Raw genomic sequence first — 11340 nt, 5'->3', positions numbered from 1 at the left:
ATTATAGATAGAATACATTCAAGTACATCAGTTCCTCAATACTGGAATGCAAGCAGATTCTGCTTTTGCAGCTTGCACCACTCTACAGTCTGGTTGTTGGCTGACTGTTTGGTTTGTGGGCTACAGTACGTGCACAGCATAGTCAGTAACCACATGCACCATGACCATCTCAAAACCTATGAGATTGAGAGTTATTGTGATCATTTGAACTGTCATGTAGCTCGGTGACACCAGTGTGTTTCTGAGGGAACCTCAGCTCACGCGGCCCATCCTGAACATAACTGTCCTTGGTCACTCCCTGCCCACACCCGCGGCAGCTGTGGGCTCACTGCTGACCTCATGTACTAAAGGTTACACACCGCAGGTTGCTTGTAGGTCATTTCAAAAGACTTCAGAGGCTGGGGTTCACTCATAGTGCAGTGAGTGTGCGGAATAGCTGTGTGAGGCAGAAGACAGAGGCGGTGAGCGCGGTGCACTGTTTGGCAAGCAGCTTGGTGCTCAGGTCCTGGCAGCTGCGCTTGCTGCTCGCTCGCTCCGCTGCCAGACAGAAGTCCCTGAATGAACGGGCCACATCTGCCAGACCTGCAACTGCCTCTGCGTTCCTCCGGTCACACCTTTCGCAACCAGAGAACCATAGACATATACCCGCTAACTCCACCAAGGTCCGGAAACTGTCAGCCAGGGAGAAAAGCATTTCCTCTGGGCTTTGTCCGATCCCCACCACCTTCTGGCAGCCTGACATCAGCCGCCGTGCCTCTGTCTGGAGCACCCTCTTGTTCTCTGTAAAGTGGGCTGGGCAGGTGTCCCTCGGGTGGCGACCCCCATGGCCTGCTACAGATCGGTCAGCACCACTGCTCTCCAGAATGGAAAGGAGCTGGTCCACGTCTACGCGGAGTACTTGGAAACCTGCTGGAGGTTCTGGATAGGGCTGCTGCCCGAGTCGACTGATGGTGTCCTTTTGTGTTTGTGACAGGAAACGGTCAGAGACGTCAGACAGTGGTGAGAGGAGAGGGCTGAGTTCAGAGGTAGAGGAAGAGAAAAGGATGGAGCGTGGGAAGGAGGGAGAGTGGGTGGAGGAGGTGGACAGAAAGCTGGGAACGTTTGGAGAGGTTATGAGAGGGAGACCTGATCCAGAAGTCTGAGTCACACCACTGCTCTGTGTGCGGCAAGAGAACTCGTAGACTGTTAGCTCCTCGTCAAAGCTGTCCCCACTGCCGAAGCAGTTGGTATAAACTGTTGGGCAACCACAAGCATCCAGTGGCACCTGCACCCCTTCCACAACTGACTCGCATCCAGACGCTAGCACAGAAGTGCAGCCAAACTCAGTCTTCAAGGGTGGGGAAGTCTCCAACTCGGCCGGGCTCTTTGTCTGGGACGGATCCTCACAGATGGTAAACACCTTACAGCCTGAAGAAGGTGTTGTTGCTGAGTTTGAATTCTGCTCTGTGGGCCTACAAAGACCCATCAAAGGTCTGTCGCTACTGGTCCGTCTAACTCTCTGTGACTGACTATGAAAAGGGAGTCCTGGCCCGTTCAGATTCTGTGTAGTGACCACTATCGGAGGGGCAGTAGAACGTGTCTGATTGTTCAACTTATAACCTGGAAAGTCTTCATCTGGACTTGTAAACTTCATCTTTGGAGCATCTTTTATAGGACCAGGAGTGTTCATCTTTAGGCCTGAAGTGTCTCTTTGGAGTCTGTTTGCTATCGAGGCTGGAGGCTTGGTTATTGGTCCTGGTGTGTTCTTGTTGGGTCCAGTGTACAGAAGCTGATTTTGGTGTTGAGGTTTGGGCTCAGTCTGGACAGGCAAAGGAGAGCTTACTTCCTTCACCTCTGACACTGAATGAAAACTCTTTGCCGAGCTTGTTTCAACAAAAAACTCTTCATCAACTTCGGATCCTGTAACTGTTGCATCTGAATCATCTGACTCCACTGATTCTACAGTTGTGCCCATGTCGAACTCCACTGTTTGTGTGATGTCATCAACATCCGTAACTTTGATGGTGATCTCAACTTTGTCTCTACTGTTGTCCTCAGCAGAACTCTGAGCTATATTCCCTACTTCAGCTTGGGTGACGGTTTCCTGGGAGCGCGATAAGTAAAGGGGCAACTTTTGAATCTTCTCCCTTAGTGTCGAGGCAGATAAGCGACTGATAATGCTCGGAGAACAGGTCTGAAAAAGGAAGTGAGTTGGGGAGGGAGGCGCTTTGGAGAGATCATGGAATGTGGCTGTGTTACTTTTTGCTAAGCTAGGACTGGGCATAGTGCAATCACTTCTGGGTTCGTCTTCATTTTGATCCAAACATGAAGAACTTCCATGTGTGACCTCACTTTGCAACCTGGCACCTGAACTAAACGTAGGAGAGGTGGCACTTGTTGCAGCTCCAAGCTTTGCAGTGATAGAGTTTATAGCTCGAGTATAATCAGAATTTACTGAATACATTTTTGGATGTGTTTCCATGTTGGTAAGAGACTTAACAGTCTTTTGTGACTCACCTTTACTTGCTGTGGTTGAATTTCCACTGATGCTATGCTTTGTAACTAAAGCCCAGTCATCTTTCTTGTCACTTGAACTAGAATTTAAGGAATTACTCACCTCTTCATCATCAAAAACATTGTCTGAATTGTTGCTGTCAGTAACTTCATCACTAGTGGTCACAGTGGAGCTAACACCACCCATGGCTTCATCCTCATTAACACTGGTCCTGATGTCTACAACTGATTGCGCTTTACTGGTGTGACTTTGTTTGCCAAGTGGCATCCCCTCAGAATTAGAAAAAGACATCTTGGTTGAAGTCCCTGGGTTTTCCATGCCACTGTCTTCACTCACAAAACAGTCACTTTGGGATTTGTGAAGAACTGCTTTAGGAGGTAGCGGTGTTGAGGGTGGAGCAGGTGGTGGTGAGTATGATGGAGGGCTGGACTTTTCACACACACCTTCAAGTTTATGTTCCTCTGCGTATTTGTTTTGCTCTAGGGCAATCAGATGTACTCCCAAAAGGCCATTACTGCTCTTTTTATTAAGGTCTATCAAACTTGTCAGCAGTGTGTTGGCCTCTGGCTGCCTTTCAGCACCTACGAGTGGTCTCTTTGAACTGGATGAGTACCCTCTCACCCCCTCCTTCTTCTCTCCTCCCCCCTTACATTCCTCTGTGCTATCTGGCAAAAACATGTGTTTAGTGAACGGCCCATTCCCTGACACACCTGCTGTCTCCTCCTTCTCTCCCTCCTCTTTCCCCTCACTCATCTCTTCCTGTTCCTCCCCTTCCTCCTTCCCATCACCCCTCCGATCAGCACTCTCCTTTCCATCTGGATCCACCCGACAGCGGACAACTGTGATGGTGGGAGCTGCTACCTTCACCAGATCTGTGACTGATTTGGATTCCATTGCATCTGGTTCCATCTCCATTTCTTGTTTCCTGCTCCTGGAGGGGGCCAGTGGACCTCTAGCCTGCTCATTGGAGTCCAAACCACATGGAGAGCTAGGTCCACGTGAGCGGGTTATGGGCAAGATGGGTTTTGACTCCAGCTGAGCTGGTTCCCCTTCAGAGTGAGTCAAAGAGGAGACAGTAGGACTGGGATTTTGGGTTTGCTCTGAAGGTTCAGGATCTAAACACAGCATCTGTGCATCACTGGCTTCTGCCAACAGGTTTTTATGAAGCCTACTAGAGACCAGGCCCTGCTTTTCTGGATCTGGCTCTGGATATGACACTGTGGAGGTGTAATCAGTTTCCATGAAGGAACGGCGCTTCCGGCACCTTTTTCTGAGCTGGAACAATGTTTCTCCGCCTCCTCCTTCCTCGTCTCCTCCTTTTCTCTCTTCCTCCACTTTGTCTTCATTGTCTGCATCTGTGACTGAAACTCTGATGTCACTGAGGCTGAGTGTGCTGAGGAAGTCTAGTTTCATCTCTGTGCTGATATCTGCAAGATAGTAAAAAAGGCTCAGCTAAACTTATGTAAAAGACACTGTACATCAAAAACAGCTTTTTATGTTTTCTTGTTTCTTCAACATTTTTCAGGTCCAGGACCCCTTAAAGAGACAGAGCAAGGACCCCCTGCTGCATATATGGAATTGAGCTGTATGTGAAACTGAACCTATATTAATCTGCAATTGCATTTAATGTCTTTTTCAGACATATTTTTATTTTTTGGAAAAAAAAAAAAATTTGATGGCTGCAGTACCTCTGAGGACCCCCTAGGGGTTGTGGCCCCTCAGTTAAAGACCCATGGCTGAGAGGGAAAATCTCTTTAAAGTGAAACCACTAACAACTAAAATATATACCAAATGTGACAAAGGGAATGGCTGCAATTTTTTGTCATGTGTCACCCGCCAGCCAGAGAGAAGTGGAACAACTGATTACATTTTTAATTTGATCACAAACACTTTCATTAATAAGTTGATTTTTCATGTGTTTGAAAAATGTATATTTATTTTAACCTTCTACCTTTCAACAGTCTACCTTCTGTATTCCATAAATCCATAAGTTCTTCTTCTATGAAGTATATAAAGCTACAGAACAAAAAACAAACTAAATAAACGGTACACATAAAAAAAGAAGGTAAGGTAAGGTAAGGCTCAAGTAGTGCTCCCTTAAATGACTGCTGTTGTCTCTGCTGTGGTGTAACATAACCACTAGATGGCAGCAAAGGCAAAATTACAGTCTGTGTTTTCATCAATTTACAGAGGATTCATATAATCAATGAAAACTCACCTCTCGGTACGGCCCCGGAGGTCGGGTCTTCAGGAGAGGTGAATCCGTCTCTGGCATCAAAGAACTCCTCATCAGAGCTGCTGTCTCCAAAGCCAGGAGGTGGATGTAGGATGGGGACAGGCTCCAGGTCAACCGCCTTCACTTCATCTCCCTCAACCCCGTCCCAATCCTCTCCCTCATTCTTCTGCAGCGGGTGGGGGAGGCTGCGAGCGCTGTCGGGGGTGATGTTGGAGCACAGTTTGTAGTAGCAGCGTGCGTCACTTTGGTCAAAGTTAAACACAAACTCCATGTGGGAGGAGGGGGAGGATGGAGATGGGGACGGTGGGTGTTCTTTAAAACTGCCCTCTGTGCTTTCGCTTCCTCTTTCACCTGCTCCTCGCAGCGTCTCGCCCGTTTCCTTAAACATCTTTCTCCTCCTCCTCCTCAACTCCTCCTCTTCATCTTCCTCCTCGCTGGCCTCTGGAGGACTCGGCAGGAAGTCCACAAGGCGGGAGAGGTCAGCGAAACACAGGGAGGTGTCGTCAGAGCAGAGGTTACCTGAATGTTTCTGCTGAAGGTTGGAGGAGGGGGAGACAGGAGCGAGGAGTTGGGGATCAGCTCCGTCGCCTGACCTCCTGCAGCCCTCTCTACCTCTGTCCTGAGTTGTAAGGATGAGGGGGTGGGTGTGAGCCGGTGGCGGGGCGAGGAGGTGGGGCTGAGCGTGCCCATGGGTGTAGGGGTGAAGATGAAGGGAAGAGTGGCTGTGGGCAGGAGCATTGGGATGGACGGAGGAAGAGGAACATGAAATTAAGTCATCTTCCTCCAAAGCATCGAGGGAGTCGCTGGAGGGGCTGGTAAGGACACGAGAGTCAGTATGACAGGAATCTGATGCTTCAGATGGCTGCTCCTCCGCTGCTCGCACCTCTTCTCCTCCTCCCATTTCACCTCCTGCTCCCACTTTTTCCTGTTGTTCCCTCACATCGTTGTCCATTACCTTCCTTTGTCGATCATCGTGCGCCCTCTCTGCCCCTTCCTTGTGCTCTGTGTCTTCATTCTTACTCTCTCTCTTCTTTTCCTTCTCAGGGTCAGTGTCCTTTTCTTCCTTTTGCCTTTTATCCTCCCAGTCTCCCTTTTCTTTGCCATCTTTGTTTCTTTTTGTGTTTCTGTCTTTTCTTTTTCTTCCCTCGGGGTCTGACGAGGATCTACCTCGAGGACAGGGCCTGTTGTCATGGGACACCTGGGCGACCAGTGGCTCCATGTCCAAGTCTGAGGAGGTTTCTGAGTCGCTGCCACACCGAGACACATAACCTGTGAACACACAGCGACATGAGAAGGAGACAGCTTGTACAGAACATTGCGGTGTGACTTTATGGAGGTATGTAGGGATGGGCGATATATCCAATTATACTCGACTTACTGCAGGCTGTTCCACTTACTATATATCAAATGACATGATATATCACAAACATTGAGTATAAATTATCCCAACTAATGTCTGCCTTATAGGGTTTTACAGGATAAAATGACAGTTATAAGAATGTGCTTATTGAAGTCTTAGCAACGGGAACACTGAGACTGCATCAATAAAAGGTCGGTAGTGTCCTTTAAAAGACTCAAAACACAAGGGACAGTGAGGTAGCTGCTGTATGTGGGCTGCTGAGCCGGAGTTCTTCATACAAACAAACTGCAGCACATTTCCAGCTGTTCATCTTCACACCAAGAGAAGCTCAAGAGAAATCATTTTGGTTCTCTCGCTCTCTCCTACGGTTCTCTGCCTCTCACAGACACACACACAAAGTAGGGATTTTGCAGAGCTCCAGACTGTGACTATTTAGTCACATTTTGCGACCATGGAGCACTACTGCGGTTTGCAAATACAATTAATATCTGAATTGGAGAGCTGTTAGTTTGTTTCCAGCTTACAGAGAAAAAATCATCCCATTTAACAAAGCTGTGGTAACAGTTTAACTTAATGAATGGTAGCGTAAGCAGGTGAGGCGTGTGTTTGTACATGCAGAGCTATGATTGCGACTGGTTGGTCCAATTTTGCAACCACAGAGCATCAATTCAACTTCAACAAATCTTTGCAATATATGATCTGTTTGTTGCCCGCTCACACAAGGTGCCGCAGAATCTGTTTAACTGTCTGCTAACGTTAACATACAACTTTTTACCAGAAGCTTCAAGTCCACAGCAAAAATAATCTAAACCTTTGGCCTGAGATGAGCCTGGTCCCTCAAAATAAAAGCACCATGGGGCTTGCTTTCCTTAAATCATAACAATACTTTTTTAAAATTTCATCATTAAAGTACTTTAACTTCCTCATAATTGTCTTTTCATAAATGTTTTTATAACTAGTGTGTTACACTTTATTATATGACAGTAGCAACTTTATTTAATTTTATTATAACTGCAGGTCATTCAATGATTTTGTATTTTAGTAGTTAACATTAGTTTAAAGGACATTTAACATTATCAATATATATATTGTGTATCCCGATATAGCTTTAAACTATCACAATGTTAATTTAAAGCCATATCGCTCACTGATCAGCCGTAGACATATGAATCATTTTTATGGCTGCACATCAGTATAAATGTGTACCTTCCTCAGCAGACACTCTGTGCTTCTTGGAGTCATGGATCCAGGGGAAGATGTTGAGGTTGGGGTCAACAAACACTCGACAGTACCCTGCGATCAGGCAGGACATGTCTTTGGCAGCTGCTGACTCCAGTAGTAATGTGATGGGCTTTGTTTGAGAGAGGAGACAAGATGACACGAGATGAGAAGTGGAAATAGGGGGAATGGAAAGACGATTTCACCAGTGGAAAAACACTCAGCATACAGCAAAACTGTCACACTGAAAAAGGGTCATTACATGATGAAAAAACTGGCATTTCTTTTGCTGCTTAAGTCTACAAATTGTTTACTGGAGGGATTCTACCAAATAATGTTAACAGGTTAATAACAAGACAAGGTCAAAACCTGGTGTATGACTGCGCCGTGTATGAAACGCTAGGGGACTTGTACCCGATAATGTAATAATTTCCTCAATATGTAAAGAAACTTGCGCTTTACCTAATCAAAAATGTAATAAAACCCAATAATGTAATAACTTGTATAATGGTGTCATAAAATGCCCTGGCTGGTATTATAATAACATTTTTAGTGACAATTTTATAACCTTTGAGGTCATTTTTCAAAACTAATGATGTAGTAAAATGAAATAGTACGCTTTTTTTTGTTGGAAATGTAAAGTGTGCAGGCATACAAAATATATATTACTGTTAGTGTTGTGTTAGCCTACCGACAACACTAACAATTGACACTTATTTTATGTTTTGGAAATGTAAACTAAAGACTTTAAGCAGAATTTGAAATTTACGACAGATGGCAAGTCATATGTTGATATTAGGTAAGGATGTCATAAATTAAAATCCCTATTGATGAGAAATTAATTATGGATTTTCTAGTTTTAAAGGGGTGCCTGACAAACTGCTTTAACACTTTTTTTTCTAGGTATATTTCACACTCTAAATTCCAAATTATGTATTATGGTAAAAATGTCACGACATTTTATTACATTATAAGTTAAATTATTACATTATTGGGTTTTACTACATATTGCAAATAAGCAAAGAAGTGCAAATGTTATTACATTTTTGGGTATTATTGCATTTACAGGAAATTATTACATTATTGGGTGCTACAATGCTTTTAATTTGAAACAGGAAGTGGCTGGCATGTACTCCATCACTGAATATATTTTGCCTCAACTTTAACTTACTGAGCTGGCCCTGTTGCAGTCCGGCCCAAAATTCATGTAAATACTCATTAAAGAACAGAACACGTGGAGTCAGACAGCAGGAGGCAGCGTCACTCTCTGGAGTTGTTTCCACTTATCATTTAACACAACCCTCCTCTCCCCTCTTCAGCTCCGGGTGGGGTTGTAATGTTACGCTCCTGCGTGACTGGTGGCAGCTTCACAGTTTTCGGCCACTTTCTGAGCCAAGTTCAGCTGACAGTGAGAGTTTATATAATGTTTCATTGGCGACAATTACCAATAGGAAAATTGTATTATTGTAGCAGCACCCGCTCTGACTTTATAACACATAGCAGCTAATAACATTTTAATTTAAGGCTTGTGTCATACCACGGCTGCTCCTCAAACAAAGGGATGAGGTGATCCTCTCAATGGTACAAACAAATAATACAATACACCATTAAAAATGTATAAATGTACAATATATAAGAGAGAATATAGAAAATAGGGGGACAGGAGCAATAAGTTACACAAATAATAAAAGAGAGCACATCTTATCAAATAGTAGTGATCTCTGATACACTCAGTCTGTGTTTAATGCCTGTATGGCATGGGGAATGAAGGACTTCTAAATATTCAGACTGAATCTGACCCTAAATCGACGGTCAGACGGGAGCAGCTCAAACTCTGAGTGTAACTGGTTCGCCAGCTCCACCAAGCTCTCATGCCCCACTGGTTACAGAAAGTGAGGGATACATTAATACAAGCCGGTCAGAGTCCACTGCTCTGTCACTGAGTCAGCGCCCATTTATTTCATGAGTCCAAGGGTCAGTGGGAAACAGCAACACTCATCACTCATCACTTCATCACTCACTCTTTTTTAGGACTTTTTTTAGGGCTGGCCTCACCTCTGCTGTCCACCCAAACAAAAATTTTGATTTAATCCTTAGGGACTCTTTAGCACATCTTACGCGGCTTTTAATTCTTCATTTTTTGATAATTTTGGCTGTATTCATGCATATGGGATACATTTTGTCAAGATAGTGTATTTTTGTTTAATCTTGGAATTTCTAGCTCAGCTCCTTAGTAAGTCTGAATACACCGTGGAAATCAAATTATAACATCCATAATGTGTTGTGCAAATGAATGTGCCATTTAAACTAATTTAAACTGCAATTTTTGATTCCACAGCCATCAAAGCACAAAAACATACATTATATTATTTCTGGGTGTCATTCTAGGATTTTTACTATTTTCCACCTCATGGCATCTTTTTTTTTTACCATATTTGGCGTATGGAGAAAACATATGGTATTTTCACTAGGTGCACTGTCACAGTCAGTGCTGCTGCACATCACTGACATATCCCAGGCTGGGATCGTCAAAAAAAACATCTACAACATCTAAAAACATAGTGGTATCATGACAAAAACCTGGTATTTAAAAGGTTAAAATTATGAAAATTAGTAAGTATTTGATATTTATGATTAGGATTACGTTGGTTAAAAAATTTACTCAAAGAAAGTAGAAAATCATATTAACGTATTATTTACCTATATTATTTTTTAAAGCTTGATTTTTTAAAGCTTGATTTTTAAAAGCGCATTTTGTGCGCAGAGCAATAAGGGTTAATTAATCTATTAAAGATGACAGCTACACTATATCTATTTCATGCTTCAAGTATTCATAACTGTTAAAGAAGTTGTTTGATTTGTGAGCTTCAGACCTTGAAAGAGGCCAAAGTGCCGATGCATCAACTGCACCAACAAAGGCTGAGCACATACTGCTAATTGGTACACAACCTAATATAATCCCCCTCTGCAGCAATGCTTGTGATGCTGATTCAGTTACTTCAAAATAAAAATGCTTTATGATGAGGTTTACAGTACTTTGCATATTCCTGCTCTCACCTTGATGTCCTGCAGGTATATCTTGACCAGGCTGACCTTGTCGGATTCAGGCAGCAGCTCGATGCGTGTGATGCTGGTGAACTCTGTCAGGGTGGACAGGATGCTCAGTTTGTGATTGACCACCTGACTCACGCCGTAGCGCGCCCCCACCAACAAGGTCACCATTGATTCCCTGTCCTGAAGCTGAGGGGTGGGGAGCAGAGAGATGGAGGAGGAGAAATTGTTGACATTGAGAAGATTGAAACTTCAATCAACCACATTGCAACAATAAATAAATATACATTTACAGCAGGGCTGTCAGAGTTAATGCGTTAATTCTAATGCGATTAAGGTCCCTATGTATTGCGTTTTTTAATTTACACTGCGCTAATCGCCATCAATCCTGTCCAACATTCCTGTCTTTAAGAGGCTATACCAGCCTGAGTTTTAAAGCTAAAGTGATGATACTGGTATCATATGAAGACCTGTCCAGTGAATCCAGTGGTACCAACCATGTCATGCTAGTTTTTCAGAAAGTTAGGATAAATTTTGACAAGAAAAAACGGCTTGGCCATTTCACAGTGGCCCCTTGACCTCTCACCTCAAGGTATTTGAATAAAATTGTGGATACACATTACTGACATGCCCACTTTATGCAAGTCCCATGCAGTCTGGGGCAAAACCAGGAAGTTTTTTGCATGAAGTTTAGGGGTGGGAAATATATCGAATGCACTATATATACGTATATTAAAAAATGACTATATCCCGAACATCAAGTATAAATTTTCCCATTATTTTTTTTTAAGCCACCAACATTCTTGCTCTGTCTCCTGCAGCTCTCTGCCTCTCACCGACACACACACACAAAGCAGGGCTTTTGCAGAGCTCCAGAGTGTGACTTTTAAGTCACATTTTGCGACTATGGAGCTCTACTGGAATTTGCCAATACTATCAATATCTGAACTGGAGATGAATCCCCACGGTTAAAGGCGCGGC

General features: G+C 43.8%; 1 protein-coding gene across 1 annotated transcript in view; it reads right to left on the bottom strand.

Moving 5' to 3' along the window:
- Positions 1 to 403: 403 nt before the first annotated feature.
- Positions 404 to 11340, bottom strand: part of LOC121942334 (FERM and PDZ domain-containing protein 1) — a 28034-nt gene continuing 17097 nt past the window's right edge. Inside the window, exons 11-14 of the mRNA XM_042485511.1 lie at positions 10366 to 10548; positions 7297 to 7441; positions 4713 to 5999; positions 404 to 3921 (exon numbers count right to left, since the gene is read on the bottom strand). Coding sequence (XP_042341445.1) covers positions 410 to 3921; positions 4713 to 5999; positions 7297 to 7441; positions 10366 to 10548 — 5127 coding nt within the window. The 3' untranslated portion in view covers positions 404 to 409. The remainder of the gene's footprint in view (positions 3922 to 4712; positions 6000 to 7296; positions 7442 to 10365; positions 10549 to 11340) is intronic.

This window comes from Plectropomus leopardus, chromosome 4, assembly GCF_008729295.1.
Source record: "Plectropomus leopardus isolate mb chromosome 4, YSFRI_Pleo_2.0, whole genome shotgun sequence".
NCBI lineage: Eukaryota > Metazoa > Chordata > Actinopteri > Perciformes > Serranidae > Plectropomus > Plectropomus leopardus.
The sequence above is the reverse complement of the archived record's forward strand: the minus strand, read 5'-3'. Positions and strand labels throughout refer to the sequence as shown.